General features: G+C 40.4%; 1 protein-coding gene across 12 annotated transcripts in view; it reads left to right on the plus strand.

Annotated features, from left to right (window-relative positions):
* DLG2 (discs large MAGUK scaffold protein 2) overlaps positions 1-24,037 on the plus strand; it is a 1,612,020-nt gene that overhangs the window by 1,312,979 nt on the left and 275,004 nt on the right. Inside the window, exon 1 of one of the 12 annotated variants that reach the window (XM_006144963.3) lies at positions 17,031-17,165. The exons of the other annotated variants lie outside the window; for them this stretch is intronic. Within the exon in view, the coding sequence (XP_006145025.1) occupies positions 17,072-17,165 (94 nt within the window). The 5' untranslated portion in view covers positions 17,031-17,071. Of the gene's footprint in view, positions 1-17,030; positions 17,166-24,037 lie in introns of those variants that run through there. 12 annotated transcript variants of the gene reach the window in all.

Here is a 24,037-nt window from a genome sequence, read left to right on the forward strand (position 1 = left end):
ACAATAAAGCCAGTGACCCACATGTGACAAGAATGTGCCTTTGGGGATCAGCCTCCAGGGTGAAGCCTGCCATCTTTTTAAGTGTAGCAGCTAGAAAAAAAGAAGAAAATGTTTTGGCTGTGTAGAGAAGTCATAGCTTCTGCAGGCAGTCTAAATGGGTAAATTATAACCTTACTGTGGATGGTGAGTAGTGGCTAATGCGGGCTTTGGTAGACATTGAAATAGTAGCCGTTTGGGCTTGCAGTGAAGCAATGTGTAATTGGTGATGATGCATTGTTAAACTCCCTGGAATAAAAAATGACCTTTTGGAATCTGAACTTGATCTGAACGTGCTTTTCTCATTGAAGGACCAAAAGGAAGAGAAATAGAACATTACTAACCCTTTCTTATAAGCTACTCAGTGTCATCCTCTTAGTCTGTTGTTGCATTGCTAAGAGAAATTCCTGGAACTGAATGGTTTATAAGGAAACAGATTTGTTGACTCACAGTACAGTTTTAGACTGGAAAGTCCAAAAGTATCACAGAATGTCGGAAGGCGGAACTTTGAGCAGTGTGGTCTACTTCTAAATGACCTCTGCCTGCTTCATTTCCTTCCCTTATAAGCCTATGAGGACTCGATCCTTGGGGCCCTGCTCCAATAACCACATCACATTCAAAGGCCACACACTGGGACATAATGAAGGGGTTAAATTTTTATTTAATACATTCACAGTAAAAGCAAGTTAAGTCCCAACAGATGAACTTTTGGGGGTTATTCATTAACTGTCCACTAAGACCAAGTTTCATAGCATTAAACTTTGGGGGACAAACTATTATACAAACCATCACATAATTTCTTTCTGGAGGCTCTGAATATGGACCTGAAAATAGAGCAGACCAGATGGGAATAGACATGGAAATGATGAAAAGATGGGAAAATTGTATACGTCCAGAAGAATACCTCAAGATGATCTAGCCAGCATTTGTAGAGACCTACTATGTGACCAATGCTAGGATACATAAGAGTAGACATAGGAAAGTAGAATTTGACTCAATAACATTTTTATCTTTTGAAAAACCAATAAAAACTTTATTTTGTAATAAGACCCCTATAAGTATGAAAACAGTGGATCGTTTTGGAGGAAACAAATACAGTAAATGTGAGTTGAATATTTGATATCTAGATAACCCTTCCAAGTAAAAGATCATAATTTTGATGTGTAGTAGAACTCCATGCCAGGCTTCATTCTAGGTGCTGGATATCTATCAGTTTACAACAATCTGAAAAATCTCTGTCCTCAAAGAGCGTATAGTCCAGTGGCTAGAGTCAGTACTCATGATTCCATGATGTCCATGCAGTCCTAACTTAGAAGATGACTAGTTGTCTTTAATCTAGTCTTAGTCCCTGGAACCACAGTTTTCTCCTTGGTCATGTCAAATAATTTGAATGTCAATTTTCTCATCTGTAAAAACAGGACTGTCACATCAGCTAACTAATCTCTAGGTAACCCTTTCAAGTGGAAGATTCTCTGAGCATAATTTTGATGTAGAGTTGAGGTTCTGTTAATAACCCTGGGTTTCCATCATTAAGGAATTGAGGTTAGAGATTCTACACTTACTTTTTCTCCTACAGTCTCCAGTCATCAACACAGAAAGTGGAACCAATGTAAATGGGTTCATGATGCTCCAGAGAGGGGACTAGATTCCCAGAGATGAGTCAGCTGGAATCCTCAAAGGAGCATAGTTAGAAGTCAGGGGACAAAAGAGAAAGATCTCTGTAAGGTTCCTTGACCCGTTGCTTAATTAGTTGTGTTGACATATTTGAGAATGTCTTTATATAAAACACAGCTTAAAAACTGATGAATTTCATTTTTAAATTATTATTGCTTAGAATTATTTATTTAACTTTATTATTGTTTCACTATTATTTAGATTTTTGCTATAGGGTATGTGTGCTTGCCAGAGACAGAGACAGACAGAGAAACAGAGAGAGAAAGAAAGTGGGAAATAAGCCCCCAAAGGGCATGTCCATGCCACAGTCCCTTCTCCTCTGTTCTCTCGGGATTTGGGGTATGCATGCACACTCACTGTATGTGAATTTCAAGCTGCCAGGTCTGGAACTCAAACCTTGGTTGACCATGTTGGAGTCCAGTGCCTAAACCACTGTGCCACCTGCTGGCCATTATTTTTTTATTTTATTTATTTTATTTTTTTTTTTGGAGAGGTTTTTCGCTATAGGGCGCGTGCGTACGCCAGACAGACAGAAAGAGACATAGAGACAGAAAGTGAGAAATCACCCCCCAGGGGGGATGGTCACACCGCAATCCCTTCTCCTCCATTCTCCTCTCGGGATCTTGGACACGCATGCACACGCAGCCGGCTTGAGTTTTAAGCCACTGGGTCCGGGACGCGAACCGCGGTCGACTACATGGGAGTCCAGCGACATAGCCACTACGCTAACTGCTGGTTCCCCTGCTGGCCCCTATTATTATTTTTTTTAAATTTTGCTCTAAGGCACATGTGCTCATGAGAGAGAGTCAGAGAGAAAAAGAGACAGAGAGATAAATTGAGAAAGCAAGGTCTAGGATTCGAACTGTGGTGAGCCCTGTGGGAGTCCAGCACCTTACCACCACACCACTTTCTGCCCAAAAAGTTGCTGAATATTGTTCTTAGAAAATTTTATAAACAGCATTAACAGACTAATTAGATGGTTGCCCTATTTATTCACTTGGATACAGAAATAACAGAAAGCATTTACTGGGAACTCACCTAGTGCCCAGCACCATTTCAAGTGCTCTGAATATCATAGTGTGCTTAACCCTCATAGCAACCCTGTGGAGTAATATTATGGACAGAATTACGTATTCTCGAAAATCTATACAAATGAGCACCTTGTGATGATATTTAGAGCCTTTAGTAGATCATTAAATTTAGATGTAATCATGATAGTGAGACTGCCCAGGATAGGATTGGTTCCTTTACATGAGATACCTACAAACTTGCTCTCTCTCTGTCGTTATCATGTGAGGACCCAGCAAGGAGAAGGCTATCTGGAAGCCGGAAACAGCCCTAACCAGAACCCAACCAGGCTGCACCCTGATCTTGAACACACCACTTTCAGAACTGTGAAAAAATAGATTTCTATTGTGTAAGCCTCCCAGCCTATGGTATTTGGTTTTGGCAGCCAAAGCTGACTAATTCAGATCAATATATTTCCATTCTCTTTTCACATGACGAAATTGCTGGAGAGAGAGTGTAAATATCTTGTCTAAGGCAGTTACACTACTGACTGGAAATACTGGGATGTCAACCCAGAAGGCAGACTGCATCCTGAGCCTTTCATGTTTACCACTGGTCTACTGCCAACTCTTATAGTAGATATACTAACTTCCCAAGTGTTTTTACATACTAGTTTTCTCATTCTTCTCCACACTACAGTCCCATTTTTGCAGATGAGAAAATTGATGCTCAAATTAGGTGGCATGCCAAGGAGAAAACCATAATTCCAAAAACTAAGAAAACTAAGACTAGATTAAAGATTACTAGCCATCTTCTAAGTAAAAATTGTGTGAACATCATAGGATAATAAGCAGGACTATAAGCTCCATGCGGAAGGGGATTTTTGTGATTTTGTTAACTAATGTATAGCCAACAGCTGGAATGATGCCTGATATGAAGAAAAGTACTCTCTGAAACATTATTGAGTTTACATGAATGGATCAAAATGTGGCTTGAAACCCCAACGTCAAAGCAGTGCTGAGTGGAAGAATCTTTGAATCCTAATCACAAGTTCACTTGCTTACTCATCCGTTTTATTTAATCATTCACTTAACCATTATCTAGAATTAACTATGAACAAAACACAGAGTTCATTTTGCCATCATTTTCCAATCTGCGTTCCCTAGGATTGTGTAGTTTGAGATCTCTCACCACTGAGCACATTGGTATTAGTGATGTATCGTTAAATAGAAAACATGCCTTTTAGGTCCAGGGGAAAAGGGAGAAGAAAATGGAGACCCAAGAGAAGGAGAAAATTTATGCCATCAATCTAAGCATGGTTTAAGAAAACAGAACCAATCGATATGAAAGTTTATTTCTCAACATAACCTCTCATCTATTTTTGTCTATTGATTTTCTTCTCCACCATCCACTTATCCTTTATAAGAATGTGTGTTTTCAGTAGGAGATTGTTGACACTATGGTAAAAAGTAATCCCATAAATAATTCATCTGATGAAAGTCATTTTGACTGTATTCTAGCGCTACACCTACAATCTGAGAGGTAAAGAATCTTTTCTGACATCTTTGTAGGATCGCTCCTCTAAATTGTCTTGTTCTAAGAGAGGCATAGCTTCCGTGGCCTAATTTGTTTACTTTCATTTGAACAGATGTGGTTGTTTCAGCCCCCCATTATGGCCTATCACTTAGTTATAAAATGGGACTGTATACTTCTATTCCTTATCACCTAATAAAAGTGATGATGGTAGATGGGCTATTTTGCTTCTCACGTAATGTACATATCTTAGAATTATACCACCCACAGCATCCCAAATCCTGCCATGCACAGATGCTCAGTAAATTGAATATCATCTATAGAGAAGTAATTAGCTGGCATCAGGTGGCACTGGAATCACTTTGCTGCACTCCGATTCACCCTTAAATTGTTGTCTTCTCAGTACATCATGAGCTAAGCAACACTGTTCTTTAAGTTCCAATGCTGTTTTTTCTTCTTGTTCTTCTTTAGGGCAATACTGTAGAGACTATACAGACACTTTAGAGAGCAGTAACATTTTCAAAAATAGATGAAATAAAAACAGAGCAACAAATCATACACAGTTGATTTCCGTTGCTAGGATGTTTCAGTGCTTGTTTTATTTATTAACAAGTGCTGTCTGCAGAGAGAAATAGGACCTTTGAGAGAACCATTGCAAACTATAAAGCCAAATGCCAGTCAAACCAATAAATAGCCCATTTTCCCAAAGAAAGAGCTTCTAAAATCTTTCTACCAAAGACCTCCATGCCTGAAAAAACTGCCTTTCCAGAACAGGTACACAAAGTTGCCCTAACGTGGTCAGGCCATCTGGCTAATTAGTCTGTTGAGTTCCATGAATAATAATAGTAATAATAAAAGCAAACAGTTCTAAAGTACTCCTCCTCCACCCCTGGGAGGACACTGAGAGACAGAGAAGCTAAGTAATAGTACAGAGACAAATGGCCACTCAGTGTGAGCTGGGACTTGAGCCTGGGCAGGTTACTTCAAGTCTGTGCTCTCAAAAAATGCTGTTCCTCAGGTGAAAATCAAGATTTCAGAGAGACATAAGAAGGATCTATGAAAACTGTAGGGGCCAACCTGTGGCATGGTGGTTAAGATGGCTGGATCCCACATGGTCAAACCATGTGGTTAGAGAACCAGACCTGGAAACCTGAGAAACTCTGAGGTGTGCGTGTGTGTCTCCCCAAAATCCCAAAGGAAGTGAGAGAGAGAAAGAGGAGAAGGGATTATGGCATGGCCATTTCCCATGGGAGGTGTTTTCTCATTTTTCTCTTATCTCTCTTTCTGGCAAGCACACATGCCCTCTGGAAATTAAATAAGCAAATAAATAAAACTCTTCAGTTAAACCACATGAAAATGCTGATATTTAATAGTTCTTTACCTAATAAATCTGTAGTTTTATATTGTTCAACCTAATAGCAAGTAAAACAAATGACTAGGCCCATATGTATGAGGCCTCTGTTCTGAACTAGGCACTGTATTCTAGGATAGTAGCTGGAATTAGTTGAACACAGCGGCCAAGAGGACCCCTTAGGTGTTGTCCAAGTGCCATTGCTAATCTTTTTATTGTTATTATTATTTATTTTTTAGTTTTGCTACAGGGTACTTGCATTCACTAGAAAGAGACAGAGAGAGGGAAAGTGAGAAAGCTGGCCACCAGGTCCAGAACTCAAACCATGGTCAACCATGTGGGAATCCAGCATCTCAATGGGCACCACATGCTGGATCCTGCCATTGCTAGTCTTGATTAGTCAGTTCCTGTCCCTGGACCTCAGTCAAAATAAGTAGATCTAAGACTTTACTCAGAAAGGATAAATCATCCTGTGTCTCATTTTTCTCAGTCACTCTGTATTTTCAGTGGCAAATGAAACTGCTGATTATAAAGACTGTGACTGTAAAGGGCCAGCAGGTCACATGGTGAAGGCGTTGGGCTCCCATATGGCTGACTGTGGTTTCAGTCCCAGATCTGGTGGTTTGCTTTCTCACTTTCTCTCTCTCTCTCTGGTGTGCACACATGCCCTATAGCAAATTTAAAAATAATAGTAATAAATTAGTTAATTATTAAAAAAAGAATGTGACTATAATAGCTAATTGTGGGTATGGGGAGAATTACATTTGCATATGCTTTAGCAATAGGAATCCAGATCATTTATCTTTAAATATTCATAAGTCTTGAAGCCTAATTATTATAAAATATCGGGTGAAAATTTAGTCAATGTAAATTATGTATCATTGAGGGTTTAAAAAGCTATTCACAAGTAGAAAGGATAATGGTAAGACTAAATTTATCATTAAAAGGAAGAATAGTAGTGGGAACAGCAGTTAGCATAATGGCTATGTCGCTGAACTCCCATGTAGCCAACCATGGTTCGAGTCCCAGATCCTGTGGCTTAAACTCACGCCAGGCGCGTGTACATGCGTGCCCAAGATCCCGAGAGAAGAGCCCGAGAGGAGAATGGAGGAGAGAGGATTGCGGCGTGGCCATCCCCCTTGGAGGTGATTTCTCGCTTTCTGTCTCTGTCTCTCTCTGTCTTTCTGGTGAGTGTATGCACCCTATAGCAAAAAAAACCTCTGCAAAGGAAAAAAAAAAGGAATAATAGTAATTAGCAATCATAACCAACTCAAGAAAATACTGAGGATGCAGTTCTTTATTTTTTTAATTATTTACTTTATTTATTGTTGTTGTTATTATTATTATTATTATTATCATTATTTTAATTTGACCAGAGAATAGAGAGCAGCAAAGTGAGAAAGTAAGCTGCCAGGTCCAGAACTTGAATCACAGTCAGCCATGTGGTAGTCCAGCACCTTAACTGCCATGCCACCTGCTGGCTCCACAATAGTATTTCAAAAAGCATTTTGCGGCCTTGTTTCAGAAATTCTGTGTTTCTGCTTCTGCAGTAGAAGCTGTGTGACCTAGCCAAACACCATATAGCACCTGGCCTTCCTGGTACAACGCCAAGTTAAAGTCCTCAACAAACTCTAGTAACACACTAATGAGAGTACCAAATTAGTAACCTGAGTAATTCACTCAGTGGTTACTAATTGGCATCTCCTGGTTGCACTTAAAAATAAATATCTGCAAAATTATAAGTGATTGACCTAACAGGGTTAAAGAAAGGATTCACGTGATATGGTTGTGACACACCCTCACCTTCTGCCCTACCTGACCCTCTCCAGTTGGCCAATGTTGATATGAAAAAAACTTTATGAATCACTTCCTCAAAATGCAAAATTTATTTAGTTTAAAACTCAGGGCACACATACACAAAACCACCACTTGTATCAGTGTAATTTGAACCCTACACAACAGGGGAAGCAGTAGCTGAGTTGGTGGTGATACGTAGGCCAAGTTCTTTGCACCTTGTGTACAATTCCATGTGTGTGCATGACGGATGTGTATAGACACACTAATGTATAAAGGCAGAATGGTGCACAGGCACACATCATTAACATAAACATTTCATGAAATAACACTCTTTGTGCATGACCCTCTTAAAATTTTCTACTTTGTTTTTTAAAGAAAAAAAATGATGATATACTATATTGATTTCACAATCATTTTGGGGGTATGATTTGGAATTTTTAACACTATTCTTAAAGAATGATACCCAGATATACCAGAAATGAATTCACAATGACCTCTGCAGATAGCATAGAAATCTGAAGTGAGATCTTTCCCACTTTAAAAACAAAGGGGGGAAAAAATGAACAAAAGCACTCTTGGAAATTTCCCCCAAATTAATGGATGTGCAGTTGTGAGTTATAAGAAACAATAGCTGGGGGGTTGGCAGGTGGCGTGGTGGTCAGGGACACTGGACTCCCACATGATCAACCACAGTTCGAGTCCTGGACCTAGTGGATTGCTTTCTCACTTCCTCCTTCCCCCTCCCCCCCCATCCTGTTTCTCTGGTCAAATGTAAGTAAGTAAGTAAATAAATTAATGAATGAATGAATAAAATTTAAAGAAATAATTCTTTTAAAAAAAGAAAATATCTGGATCCAGCCATGGTGGAACTTGCTGCTAAAACTCTGCTCCACAGTCTAGGGCCACATGGGAGGCACTGGTTTGATTCCTATAGGCTGGGCAGTGTGGCGTGTGGCATGTGCCTGTACTCTCAGCAACTCAGGGAGATCGAGGCAGGAAGATCACAAGCTCAAGGCTAGCCCAGGCAACATATCAAGACCCTGTCTTGAAAAGAGCTAGGCATGGTGGCACACACCTACAGTACCAACTGAGTCCAAGACAGGAGGATTGAAGAAAAAGAAGCAAAGATTGCTGGCACTGAGGACAGTTAGTCCGGAAGAGCCGGAAGAAAGAAATGATAGTGGTGGAGGGGGGAAAGAAGCCGGGAGAGAAAATGACAGTTCTCCAATGTCTGAGCTGCTACCAAGGTAACCACATGTTTGAGGGACTAGACATTTTTATCTGTCGCTCTTAGGAAAGGATATTTACTCATTAAGCCTTCCAAGCACTTACTGAACACCAGCTTCTTGCCAACCTATGTGCTGGAAATTGGAAGGAAAAAAAAAGGTCATGTCATGTAATCTTTATACAAAAAAATCTTGCTTTTCCAATGATGGGACAGTTAACCTTGCCCAATAGCTAATACAGATCTGTAGATATACAACCCATAGTACCAAGAGATAATAGTTTTGTTAAATTATATTGAATGGCTTTATTAATGACTCGCATAGCCTCTAGTTTACCAGGGTTGCCATTTAAGTCCATTCTAACGACTTCTAAGTGCTCGCTCCTGTGCAGAGAAAGGTTGAGCTATGGAGTGGCAGATGCCCTCGGAAGATGAGCTCCCAGCCTACTCAGCCAGCCAAACCCGTCCCACTGCTGCCCTCCTCATTCCTCTCCCCCTCTGAAGCATGAAACTTACATAAAAGAGCTTTCATCTGAACTTTAAAGGAGCCTGTTTAGAATTCTGGCTTTAAAGAAATTTTTTCCTGAGAAAAAGAAATCATTGAGCTCTTCTTTTATTTTAGATTATTCAATTTGCAGGGAAGCACACATGATAATGAATATATAAATCTTTTCCATTCCTCACAATGTCTGAGTAATGAATTCTTGCCTTTATTGCCTTTGGGTTCTCACCAATCTCTTTTAAACTCCAAAATATATCCATTAGGAGGTATGGTCCACGGTGTGGAAAATTCATTGTGAAAAGCTTGTTTTGTAGTGATCAGTGAGTTTGTTATCAGTATGCTGAAGTTATAGAGAGACATTTTGGTACAGTGTAAAGTTGAGTTTCTAAGTATGAAGAACTACCTTGGTAGGTATGAAGTTCCCCAATATAAGAGACATTCAAGAATAGTTGAAGGTCACCTGGTATCTGGTTGGAGTGGGGAGGTTGCAGAAAGACATGTTACGTAAAAATCCTCTTCAGCTGCCTACCACATTTGAGACTGTGTGTTTTTGATTAAACAGTGACTTCCAGCCCATGGCTAGGTTCTTTTCTGGAAAAGAACTTCCTGTACATGCCTTCTGAAGACATATCCCAAAATACAAAACGGCTTTCTTCCTAAACAGGTTTTAAAGATACCAGTTAGATTATGTTAATTATTAAGTGCCTTTCAGTCAGTGTCTTCTGGCAACATTGCCATAGTCCAGCCAAACCAAATTATTAATAACTAATGACTTATAATACCAGAGAATAATGAAGAACCAATCACATGAACAATTGCTCTTAAATAGCTAATATTTATTGATTATTGTGTGACAAATGCCAATTGTTTTAAAAACCCTAATTTAGGGACCAGCAGTTTGCATAAATGACTATGTTGCTGGACTCCCATGCAGTCGACCATGGTTCGAGTCCCGGACCAATGGCTTAAACTCACACCGGGTGCGTGTGAGTGTGTGCCCAGGCTCTGGAGCGCAGCATGGAGGAGAAGGGGCTGCAGCATGGCCATCCCCTCCCGGGGGGTGGGGGGCGTGTGATTTCTCGCTTTCTGTCTCTCTATCTCTCTCTGTCTTTCTGGCGAGCGTACGTGCCCTATAGCAAAAATAACAACAATAAAAAAATTAAAAAAAAAAAAAGAAAGAAAAAACTGAAAAGAAATAATGCCAGTGTACGAACTCTTGAGAATAAACTCGTAACCACTAGCCTACCTGTAATGACTGTAATTTAGGATTTCTGACGCTTGCTAATATAGTCATTTAAATGATTAGGATTATCATGCAAGGAACAGAAGAATATCCCCCATAGGTTTTTAGTTGAAATGGACACTCTGTTAAAAAAAAAGACAGATTAATTCAAGAACACATACATAACATTTATTTAATGATTTTGTTTGTTTGTTTGTTTAGCTAGCTACGGGGCACATGTTCTCACCAGAGACAGACAGAGAGAGTAGAAGTAAAAAATCACCCCCCCTCCCCCGCCGAGGAGGTTGGCCATGCCACTCCTCCATTCTCCACTCAGGATTTTGGGCATGCGCACACACAAAGTGTTTTTTAAGCCACCAGGTCCAGGACTTGAACCACGAAGTTGGCCATGTGGGATCCAGCTGCCATCTGCTGACCCCAAAACAAAATTGTTATTAACACATGTATTTTATGTATATGTATATTCGTAATATATTTATGTATTTATATATGGGAGACCCCCAGGGGATGAGTAGTTCTCAAAGAAGTGACTTTGAAGTCCAGTTTATATAGTATCTGCAGCAATGAACAGTAAATTCTTAGAGAAGTGGCAAGACACAGGACAATGATTTTGAGTCTCTACAGACTGGAGCTATAATTTTAGGAAAGGCAGGTAAATAGCAGATAGTAATAGTAGAGGTACGGTTTTAGGAAAGACAAAAAGTACTAAGGCTAATTAGTAGAGCATTTTAATGTAGATTCCTCTGGTACTGTGCCAGGTCAGTAACCTTCAAAGCTGTCTTCCATGGGTAACTTTCATTCTCCTTCGAAGAAAGGGGTAGGCAGGTAGGTAATGTTAGTCTTGGAAAGTCTGTCCTACTTTTAGTCTAATAGAGGAGAGCAGAGAGCTTTCTACATCTGCTTCTTCAACTAAACAGTTCATATTTTGGGGTGACATATTCTGGTTTCCACTATCATATATCAAAGGTTTAACATACATTCTTAGGGCCAGCAGGTGGTATGGTGGTTAAGGCACTGGATTCCCACATAGTTGACTACAGTTTGAGTCCTGGACTTGGTGGCTTGCTATCTCACTTTCCCTGTCTGTCTCTCTGTCTCTCTAGTCAAATGAAAAAAAAAATTAAATAAAATAATTATTTTATAATAATATATATTATATCTATTCTTAAAATATGAAACACTATATCAGAAATTTTCAACTATGTGAAATGGATAATTTACAATATATCTACTAAGTTAAATTTTAAAGGACTCAAAAACATTCTTGACAAATAGCTATTAATAGTTAAGGAAGGGCCAGCAGGTGGCATGGTGGGTAAGGGCTCTGGACTCTCATATTCTTAACTGCGGTTTGAGTCCCAGAGCTGGTGGCTTGCTTTCTCATTTTCCCTCTCTCTCTGTGTCTGTCTCTGGTCAAATTTAAAAATAAATAAATAACATTAAATTAAATAATTTTTTAAATCTATAAAAAAAATTCAATGAAAAATACCTAGAAGGGAATGACCAAAATACTTAATGCAAAATAAAGTGATGAATAGTCAGTTTTGGCAGATCTTTGAAGTGTGTACTGTGCCCAAACCTTCAGGTACAAGTGCCCTGTCTCAGAGGCGAAGGAACAGTCACAAGTCCTGTATGGCTAGGCATGACCAAGCTGGGAGATGTGGGGCATTTTTTGTTTTGGTTTTTCTTCTCCAAGAAGACTTGGGCTATCCCATACAGAGGTTACTACAGTTTAAATATGATTTTTTGGAAAACCTCACTTTTGTTTTTTGATTCATTAACTATGATTTACATACTAGTGTACCATATGAAATTTCTACCTAATAAGGTTCCTTGTCCCTTCTTTGTTTGGGATCTGAATGGAAGTTTTCCAATAGTAAATATTGTATTGAGTGACTACAGAATAACTTATAATGCTACCCTTAATGGCAATGAGTGTCAAATTTTCAGGAGAATTTAAGCCTTCTAACTTGACTACTTAAGCAGTTGATCCATTATGAAAGATATGCTTTGTAGATTTACAAACCTATCCTGGATAAAACTGTTCCTAAATTAACTTTGCCTAATATAATTTACTGAGATCTTTATGGTTGAGTACTGTGGCAGTTACCACCAGTTACCTGGAAGTAAAATTTGTTATAACCATGCCTGTGCTGTAGAAGAAAAGGACAAAACACAAGGTGACAATATTCTACCAATCTCCATTTATTCCTGAGCCAGGCAACAGTGCAGTATAATTTCGCTAATACTATGTAAGGGCTATAAAGTCCCTGTTGAGCTTTAAGTTAAAATGCAGGAACCATATGGATTTCTGGAAAGTGAACCTGTTTCATGGAGAGGAACCCTATGATTCAGATCTCAGACAAGGGTATTTCTGGCATGATGGAGGTTATTGCTGGAAGTAGGTAGAGGTGGTTTCTGAACCAAGAGCTATTCAGTTTGTCCAGAGAGTTGTGCTGAGTCTTCCTTGATTTATTGAAACTAGGCCACCAGAAATGCTACTCTGGATTGTTCTAGTAATACCTCATCCAAACAAGGATCCAAACCGTTACAGAATAACCTGAGAAATGTTGGAATAGGAGGGACATGGGAATAGGGCAGTGGTCATTAACTTAGTCTGTGAAGTTCAAGTGGACTCCTGGGGCAACAGTGGTTGACTGTGTTTTAGAAAAATGTAACCAGTGAATAGACAAAAAGGAAAATATTGTATGTGCAAAGTCACCACATTGTCCAGGAAAAAATTGGTGAGAGGAGACCATTAGGAGAGCACACTTGTAAAGGAGTTATATACTTCTCTAAGAACACAGGCTTATGCTGTAGCTGGTAGGAAGTTAGCAAAGGATTTTAACAGAGAAGAGAAAAAGGGTTTTGCCATAGGGTGCATGTGCTCACCAGAGAGAGAGAAACAGAAAGTGAAAGTCGCGCCCTGTCCCTGCCAGTGGGGGGATGACCACATCACAATCTCTTCTCCATTCTCCTCCTGGGATTTTGGGCATATATATTGCATGATATGATTTTTAAGCCACTGAGTCCAGGACTTGAACCATGGTTGGTCATATGTGAATCCAGCACCTTAGCCATGATGCCACCTGCTGGCCCCAAGATCAGATGAACATTTTAACAATAGCCCTCTAATGTGGTTGATACATTGAGGGAACAAGTTTAGAGAGAGCCCATACTGTGGCAGTGAAAAGGGACAGACAGACTAAGATATTTTGGAGGTAGAATCAATGGGATTTGATATCCAGATGTGGAATTGAGAGTTGAGGCTGAGGTTTCTAGCTTAGATTACCAGAACTGTGACATTACTAACCAGAGACTTTATGACCTCTAAAATTCATTGTTCTGTCTGAAAACCTTCTCAAATCTATAGTGTGACTTTAACTATATAATAGTTCTGTGGCATCCAACACGCATACTAAATTTTTAACATCACAGAGCGTTTTCCCTTGTTTGAGCCCTTTAAATATTTAGCGTGTTAAATTGAAAAAAACAAGAGTACGTGACTTGCCTAAAATAACCCCTTTGGATCTGGCCAAGGTGGGATTAGGACCAAGTCTCCATATTCCTCAGCCTTATGCTTTGATCAGATCATAAATCTGATCACTTAGGTACCACACATCTTCCCCACCTTCCCCCCCCCCAACTTGTATGGAATATGTTAGATATGGAAAGACTTCTGGATAGAATTTGAAGTAAAGAGCTTTGGAAAAGCCATGAAGAAGCCCTGGAAGTTTCTACAGAGGGAGAGACAGCCAGAGGAGGGGCCAAGGGAGCAAAGTGATGATGGCTATTCCAGATGTCAGCATTTGTACCATTCATGTTCCTGAGACATCTTATAGCACTAGTTTTCTATGAGCTTCCATGTAAAACTCGTCCTTGCATACAACATCAGTCTTGGGTAAGGGGAGTGGAAGGTGAAGAAGAACCAGCTGAAAATGGTTTTGAATATCAGTAACTGTGGCCTCTAGGGAGGACAGTCTCTGAAATCCTGAGTCCCTCAAGTCTCTTGTTGGTTCAGAGTGTTCTGTGTAGCTTACCAAGTAGTGGCATCCTCAAAAATCTGTCCCCAGGGAATTTCGTCCAGGGAATAAGTAGATTTGTTCATCATGTTGGCTGAGATTCCCTGTGCAGAGGCTGAAAATAAGCTTGTTCAGTTTGAACACAGGGAGGGGCTATCCTTTTCTTTTTCTTTTCTTTTCTTTTCTTTTCTTTTCTTTTCTTTTCTTTTCTTTTCTTTTCTTTTCTTTTCTTTTCTTTTCTTTTCTTTTCTTTTCTTTTCTTTTCTTTTCTTTTCTTTTCTTTTCTTTTCTTTTCTTTTCTTTTCTTTTCTTTTCTTTTCTTTTTTTCTTTCTTTCTTTCTTTCTTTCTTTCTTTCTTTCTTTCTTTCTTTCTTTCAGAGGTTTTTACTTTAGGGCATATGTACTTGCCAGAGAGAGAGAAAGAGACAGTGAGAGGGAAAGTAAGAAATCAACCCCCCCCAGAGGAGTGGGGGGATGACCACGCTGCGATATCCTCTCCTCCAGTCTTTTAGAGGGATTTTGGGCACACACACACATACCTTGCATGAGTTGGAATACATTGGGCCCAGAAATTGAACTGTGGTAGACTACGTGGGAGTCTAGTCATGTAACTGCTATGCTATCTGCTGGTCCCCCTATATTGTTAAAACAATGCAGACTCTCACCCTCCAAGAGCAGAGAAAATGGGCAATCTTGGTCCCTGCATATCAGAAGTTCTCTACTGAAAGTAGAAGCATCTTGCAATGGTGAGAGATTCATTTTGCAGTTGTTTTGTATCCATGTGGTGACTGGAAAGAGGTAAGACATCTATCTTGAATGAAACAGACATTCATGGATTTCCATTGCAGAAGTTATTACTGTCTGTTTCTAGGAGCTCAAAGGGGCAGGATACTTGGAGACAAAGAAGCTTCATGATAAAAAATCCTTCAGTGTGATTTTCTTTTAAAAGCAGATCTGACATCTCACAGAGTCTGCAGTCACTGACTTGACCTAGAGATCAAGTCTCACTTGTGGCTGACTGATTTGGCAGTGGTGGGCAAACACCTGTACTTAGCAGAGAGCCGATCTATACATCTACAGTCCTACAGCCCTCATCCGCCTGGAGAGTTTGATTATCTGCCTCCCTGCCTAGCTCTGTGGCTCCTCTGATTTTAGCACACTCCCTTGTCATCTTGAACTATGATTGACAGATTCAATAACTAATTGTAAAGTGAATGAGCAAAGAACTTGGTCAAAACATTCTTTTTTTAAAACTTTTTTTTATAATATTTTTGTGTGGAAGGGAGTGAAATTTATATAGAAAAATGCACTCCCACATCCATAGATGTAATTTAAATGGCCCTTGCTTAATTTTATGACACAATGTAAAACTCTGGAGACATTCACTTCTTTAAATCCCATCAACATAGCCATGCTGTCAAGACCAATTAGAAACATTAATAACCTCATTTTATCCCTAAAAACTACTTTGAAAATTTTTAAATGGTTGAGCCGGTGAACAAATTCAGCTCTCACATTTGTTTTCCTAGTGATAATTTGTTTCTGATGGACACATTCACAACTGAGTTTTAAACAAGAAACCAAAAAAAAATTTTTTTTTAGCCTGTGCACTTTAAATCTGATAAATGAAATAACAGAGAGAATGAGTGGGCAGTTACCATGGTGACCACAACATCTGAGCAGTAGCAACAGATAGGGCAGGGAAACAGTGCCATATTAAATTGAATTGCAACAAGATCAATAGTTGAGGGGGGAAATGAAAATGTCTGGGCTCCACATAGCAAGTGATCAATCAGTCGATACATGAATAGCAGTATCTACACCTTGCGTGTACTGCACAGAGCAAAACAAGTGTCTTTAACCATTTTTGGAAAAACCTGTTAGGGAAGAATGAAAACCATCCTGATTTTTAAATTCTAGCTATTTATCCCTAAATGTGAAGAAAAACTAAACAAGATCTTGGTGTTGGCATTAGAAGGTTTCTTGTTTTAAAAGTAATGAAGAGAGGGATTAATTCTTCAGATTAAGGGGACCTAGTTTCTTAGTTTTGTTTGCCACAGGAAGAAAGTGAAATGAGTAAGGTCCACTTCCCTAAATCTTCTCTGTTTGAATACTCTTTTCCCTTAAGGGCTGATTTAAGCAGACATTTCTTGGCCCAGGAAAGCCAGCAGATTCCAACCTGCCAGCTGAAGAATTGACATTATTTTGCGAATAACTATGCTTACTGTTTTCATTTTCATTTCGACATTTGAAACGAAGATAATAGTCTAATACTTCAGAGTTGGAATTTTAACCACCAGCACCTAGCAGGGGGGTCGGGGGGATTGGGAAGGGATTTGAGATCAGACATCTTCCTAGCTCCCTTTAGTGGGTTCCCTTGGCAGGCTCTCCCTTTCAGACTTGTAGGGGTTTTTTTGTTTTGTTTTTTGTTTTTTTTTTTTAACCTGAGAAGTGAAAGAAAGAGTGAGTGAAACACTCAACACCTGGAAACTGATTCCTTACTGCTCTTGAAAAGGGTGGAATGGGGAAAGTAACCCGTCTCTTAAATCAGCCTTTTGTGTTGCAAAGATCTTAAACTAGCTCTACTACTGGCTCAGGAAGGCCGCCCCACCTGCTTCTCTTCTAAGCCTCTGGCTACTACTCAGAGCGTCAAGAGGTGTGTGCTGGCCGGGCAGAGTTGATGCGTAGCTCAACCAGGAGGAGGGAAACTGCTGAATTTGGGGAGCAGCTGCCTGCTATGCTGAAACCCTCTGGAAACTGGCTCAGGAGCTGTGGTGAGAACTGTGCTGCTTTTCTCAGACGCATTTCTCTTGACAGACCATGTAGGGGAAATGTGGCCAGGAAAATGGAAAGAGGCTCCAGACCGTCCCTTTGCTTCCTGGAACAACAATGCTTCCATTTCTCAGCACTCACGGCTTGCACCTATCTTCTAGGGCTGCTGTTTCCTTGTCTGTCGTTCTGGGGGAGAAATCATCAGCAAGTTTTTCTCTTCTTCCACCTCAGCTGCCAAACCATACTCCTCGATGTTGATTCTCTGCTAGCTCTTCATAGTAAGCCTGTCTCATCTGAGCTGTTGGATTCTGGGTTGCTGTAACGAGAGAGAGGGAGAGACAGAGATATTCAGGAATGTGAAATGCTTGCAGACTTAAGCAGGTTCTAGAAATGCCTGGATCCTGTTGGAGTCAGTGCCAGCTCTGGGAGAGCCTAGTTCTCATCCAGGGAGGCAGTCTGCGATTCTGAAATAATTAAACTTAAATGCCGAATCCTGCTTTCACCAATCGTAAACCATACCACCTTGTGAAACCACTGAGCTTTATTCTTTTCGGTTTCCTCATTTATAGATGAGATTTACATTACTCACTTTGTATGGTTATTTAAAAATGAGTCGTCTCTATGGTCCTCCAGAGGGCATGTAGTTAAGGATCTGGAAAAAGTGATTTAATAATCATAGCTTAATAGTTAAGAATGTCAGCTCAGATTTATCTACCTGAGTTCAAATCCAAGCTCCCTCATGATTACCTAAATAATATAAGTTTGTTTTCACATACATAAAATGATAATGGTAGGAGTAACTTTATTTCCTGGTTTTATGAGGATCAGAAAAGATAATACAGGGGGTAGTTGGTGGCAGAGCAGTAAAATACAACTCTCTCTGAGGTTGGCCCATGTGGGAAGGTCCAGTGTATGCGTCTGGAGGCCTCCCCAGTACATGGGTGTGAGTGTACCCATGATCTGGGACTAGCTGAGGTTGGGGGTGGAGTGTGGTATCAGGACCTTGCTGGGGTGCTTCGTTCCTCTCACTCAGAGGAAATAAACCTAAAAAAAAGTAAACTTTTATTAAAAACATAATAAAACTTTTTTCATATGTAAAATCCTCAGCATCACGCCTAGCACAAAGTAATAATAGACGTTGCCTGTTGTTATTGTGAAGCTGTTGGCCTCTCGAGACTAAAATAGGCCTCTCAGGACTATTTTTAATGTGAAGTAAATCCTAAGGAGCCTTCCTTCTCTTAACAAGGACGTTCCTAAGTTCATCTCCGTGTATACCACATAGCCCATATCTTTTTTGGTCAGGGCCATAAATAAAAATTTCGAACACATTTTATGATGGAAAAACAACTCCGCATAATGTACATTTCGGACTTAAAAAATCAGTCAGCTCATAAAGCCAGATGTGTCATTTCATAGGCTTCTATGACTTTATGTCCTTAAGAGCATATATTGTCACAGTCTCAGATGTTACTTTGCATTTTCACAGCTGTGGGGACACACAGATTGGCCTACATATTTTGTACTTGTTTTAAGAAACTTTATTCATGCAAGCTGGGTAGTCATGGCACTTAGTAGCATTTCTAGTTTCTGCATTGCTTTTGAGAAGGAAGCTTAACCTGTATCTCTGCCTTGTGATGGCAATTAATATATACTGGCATTACAACTGAGCAACTGGCAGCCTGTTTAAGAACCAGCCCAGAGTCACTCCTCACCCACCCATGGGGAAGGAAGTAGACTTGCTGGACCGGAGAGATTTGCATTCTCAGAGTGAGCTTCACCATCAGTGCTCTTGGCTACTTTCTTCTTTCCATTCCACCCTTCCTCTCCACCACCACCACCAAATTTATTTCCCACTACTCTTCAGAAGCTTTTATATTTGCTCTGAGCTAGGCCATAGAATAGACCATTAAATAGAACAATTTTCCACACGTTTTTAGAATTAATTTGTTAAACACAGGCACAATGTCTTCTGGTTCTTGGTAGATAAAATAGGCAGTCCTTCACATAGTGCTAGACCATAAGAAAGACATTGTAGGGACCAGCAGTTACATTGTTGGACTCCCACATGGCTGACTGCGGTTCAAGTCCCGGACCCAGTGGCTTGACTATCAGGCTGGGCACATATGATCTTTGGATCTTTGGCCCAAGACCCCAAAAGGAGAATGGAGGAGAAGTGATTGTGAAGCGGTCATCACCCATGAAGGGGGAGTGATTTCTTTCACTCTCACTGTCTCTGTCTCTCTTTAGCGAGCGCATGTGCTCTATGGCAAAGACTTATAAAAAAAAAAAAAGAAGAAAGGAATGACATTGTAATAGTCAATGGCAAAAGTTAGGATTTTTCTGTGACTTTTTCAGTTTTTTGCAAGACATAAAAAACTTTGTTATAAATGCACAGGGAAATGAAAAAAGTACAAAAGTGAATTTGTGTTTAGTATACTGTTATTCGTATTAGAAACATCGAGAATTAAGTATTTCACTGGGGACCAGCAGTTAGCATAATGGCTATGTCACTGGACTCCCATGTAGTCGACTGTGGTTTAAGTCCCATACCTGTTGGCTTAAACTCACGCCGGCTGTGTGTGCATGTGTGCCCAAGATCCTGAGAGGAGAATGGAGAAGGGATTGTGGCATGGCCATCCCCACTGAGGGGTGATTTCTTGCTTTCCGTCTCTCTGTCTCTCTGTCTTTCTGGCAAGCACATGAAACCTATAGCAAAAACCTCTCCAAAAAAAAAAACTAAGTGTTTCGGGACCAGCAGTTGGCATAATGGCTATGTTGCTGAACTCCCATATAGTCAACAGTGGTTTAAGTCCCAGACCTGGTGGCTTAAACTCATGCTGGGCATGTGTGCATGCGTGCCCAAGATCCCAAGAGGAGAATAGAGGAGGAAGGATTGAGGCATGGCCATCCCCCTTGGGTGGTGGTGGGGGGTGATTTCTCACTTTCTGTCTCTCTCTTTCTTTTTAATATTAAAAAAATAATAAGTGTTTCCATTCCTTTGTAAAGAAGAGCACTTCAAAGAATATTTGTCTTCTTGTCAGTCACGTAACATAGGATACTGAATAAGCATCTTTCATATCTGATAGCAAATTGTTATACTCCTTTCTAAGCTTGATTAGCATTTAATCTCTTATCCTTAGCTTTTTCATTGTTATGAAATAGCTATAAGAGTTCCTTTAATGTGTAATTTTTTTTGTCAGAAACTTTTCCTCCAGAAACTTTTCCTCTAAGATATCTTCATTCATTTCACCCAACCACTTTCTTCATCTGTGTTCCTAAGTTTGTCTTTATCAGTTCCTCTGGTTGCATACTAGAGTTTCTCAGTTGACACTCCCATGGCCAATGTTATCTTCAGTAATTCATTGTCCCATTCGAATGTCACTTACAGTGTTAGCACTTTGCGTTTCATTGCTGCTCTTTCATCTTTGTTGACAAAGTCCCTCTTTGGACTAAGAGTTATTTTATTCAACTTTATTTATTTATTTATTTTAAATTTGACCAGAAAGGGACAGAATGAGAGAGAGAGAAGGGAAAGTGAGAAAGCAAGCCACCATGTCTGGGACTCAAACTGCAGTCGGCCTTGTGGGAGTCCAGCACCTTTAACCACCATGCTAACTGCCAGCCCCTGGACTATCCATTTTAATAAAATGTCTTATGAGTTTATCACCAGGGACAAAGAGCCAAAACCAGTACATGTTTTGCTGTCTATGTGAGAACTGAATAACATGCTCAGTGACCAGTCACTGACAGCTGTGAAAGAATTGACATATGAGTCACTGATCATGATGCACTTGTGTAATTACATAGTGATTTGTGAACCAGAGTGCCAGCAGCAAGTTTGTACTTTATGTAGTCATTCGCAGTTAATAACTGGTGAATGAAATCTGAATCTTCTTATTGGAGGACTGGTGTTACTTAACGAAACTATGGTGATAGAAATTCATGCATGTGGGACCTATGCAAATCAAAAAGTGCCCTTAGTTGCTTAATAATGAATATTAGTTGAATGAATGAACTTGCATATGCAACGGGTTTATATGCAGTCTCATTTATAAAAATGTCTTAACTTCATTCACGATAGCTTGTGTACAGAAAAAAAGAGAGAGAAATATCCTCGACAGAGCCTCACCATACACCAGTCCCTTTTCCACAGCCCTCTAATGCCTCAGGGTTGTGGTCACGCATACATGTGCCTGGCATGTTTTGGGGCCAACCAGGGGATCTGAGCTCACGTTCAGTCACGTGACTTACAGCAGTAAAGTTCAGTTTGCTATTGACTGTGACTAAGCAGGGCCTATTTTGTAGTCTGAATATCCTTATAGCCTTACTCACAACTATACCCCTTTCTTGGACTCATGCAAAACATCAAGAATAGCTGGTTAAAGCATGTGTGTTAAAATCTGGCTTTGAACAAGTCATTGAACTTGGTCTCACATTTCATGTGCTAAATAACAGGCCCAGATACTTCCTTGTTTATGAAAATTCTCCCTTGCTCAGTGCCTAACTCTATAACTCTGAAAGGAGTTCATCTGAACAACCGATTCACACCCAGGTGCTCAAAGGGCTCTCATACTCCCAAGGTAGGTTGGTTTCTTCCCCTGTGAGAGAGGGATTAGATTTGGCAGAGGAGGCTTGAACATCTTCTTTCCTTTTTAAAATAATTATTTGTTTAATTTTATTTATTATTATTTTAAAATTCACTATAGGGCTTGTGTGCTCACCAGAGAGAGAGAGAATGTAAGAAAGCCAGGTTCAGGACTCAAAATGCTGTCGGCCATGTTGGAGTCCAGCACCTCAACTACCACACCGTCTACTGGCCCCAATTATCTTCCCGAATATCACCTTCAGCAAGGATGTTTATATCTAGAGGGCAGCAAGAGAGAGGGGTCCTGAGTTAAGAGAAACTTTTCTGGCACTCTTCTGACTGTTCTAAAATACAGTTATTAAACAAAACAAAAGCACCTTCAACAGGATCCCCATTCCATGATCTACCCTCAGCCCCAAGATTATAAATGTACTTGAATTCAGCATGTTCGGGGAGGTCTCCAGTGGCAAATCTGGAACCTTCCTATATGGGTACCCTCATAGCATTGTTGTTACTGCTGCACTGCCATACAGCACCCTCCAACACACTCACTGGCCTTAGGAGCCGAGTTCTAAGCCTGCTTAGTAAGCCCTTTCTACCCCCCAGGTTGCTCACAGCGGAGTGAGTTTCCTTTTCTCTGTGTATCTGTATCTCTATTGAATTCTTCTCCCTTCTCCTTCTCCTTCTTCTTTTGCTAGAGGGCACATATGCTCACCAGAGAGAAAGGGAGAAGAGAAAGCACCTTCCATGGAGAAGAGAAAGCATGGCCATGCCACAATCCCTCTCCATCTCTCCTCCTTTTCAGGACTTTGGGTACATAAGCACTGGGCATGTATCTGAAGTCTCTGGGTCCAGAACTGGAATTACGTGGTTGACCATGTGAGATTTAGCCCCCCTTAACCTTCGGGCCATGGAGGTGGCCTATACTAGCAAGCAAATAACTTAACCTATTGCTTTGGAGTTTACTGTCTTCTCAGAGGCATGTGCTGCATTTCTTTGGAACCCCTTCAGCATAATGAGCCACCAGAGGAAGTAGGGAGGTGGGTTTGAGGGTAAACCTGGTTTCACTGCCAAAGAAATTCCCAGGCATGGATGGTTCCTTTAACATTGGGTCAGTAGTTGTAATAGTGTCATCATTTGTACATCATTTGGGCACAGAAAGGTATATCCCAAAGACTCTGCTTATCCGTAGCACAATGTGACATGGTACCTGGTTCCTATGGCATTTCAAACTGCAGCCAGCAAGGACCTCCCACCACACTGCCACAACACCAGCTTCACTTGTCACCCAAGAAGGGCTGAGTTATGTTGCATCACCCATTAGTAGGATATTTCACTGAGAGGCAGCCAAGCAGCCATGAGGTTTTTGTGCTTTTTTCAAAATTTCCCCTGTGTTTTCCAGGCAGACACTGTAATCAGCTGTCATGATAGCTATAATCAATTAGCTTATGGGCTGTTTTCTCTATCTGGACTAATTGAACAGTTGCTTTTGTTTTTATTTTTGTTTTTCCCCCTCTTTCCCCTACTGTTACTACTGAACCACATGACTGAGCTCCCACGGTACCTGCAGCTGCTCTTCTTTCTCTAGCAGCCTTTTTGGGTTGTATCAGTAACCCATTGCTATCCAGGCAGATTTGCATCTGTATTAGTATCTAGAAGTCTTTTTTTATCCAAAAAATATGGTCAGTGGATCCTCAACTGTTAAAGTGAAAAGCAAAAATTAAAATCATTTTGATTAGATGAGTTAAGATTTAAACTTAAAATTGCAGAACGTGGCTTTTGTTCCGTTTGTATCGGTGGTAGTGGGGTCAGCTATGTGCAAATCATGTTCTCTGTAGCTTCAGAGGAAAGACTGAAAATTCTGCATATTGAATAGGTACCCTGCACTTCTTTGCAAATCTAGCAGCACCGTTTCACTGAATCCGTTTAAGGGGAGTGTAAGATTACTAGGATCAAGATGGGAAAGATGAAGGCACTAGAAAATAGTTGCGTTTCTTCTGAAGCTGAGATTGCTATGAAAAAGTCATAGGACAGGGGGAACCAGCAGTTAACGTAATGGCTATGTCGCTGGACTCCCACATAGTCGACTGCGGTTCACGTCCCGGACCCGGTGGCTTAAAACTCACGCCAGGCACGTGTGCGTGCGTGCCCAAGATCCCGGGAGGAGAATGGAGGAGAAGGGATTGCGGCGTGACCATCCCCCCGGGGGGTGATTTCTCGCTTTCTGTCTCTATGTCTCTCTCTGTCTGTCTGGTGAGCGCACGCGCCCTATAGCAAATAAACCTCTCC

The sequence above is a fragment of the Tupaia chinensis genome, unplaced genomic scaffold (assembly GCF_000334495.1).
Source record: "Tupaia chinensis unplaced genomic scaffold, TupChi_1.0 Scaffold000139_1, whole genome shotgun sequence".
NCBI lineage: Eukaryota > Metazoa > Chordata > Mammalia > Scandentia > Tupaiidae > Tupaia > Tupaia belangeri.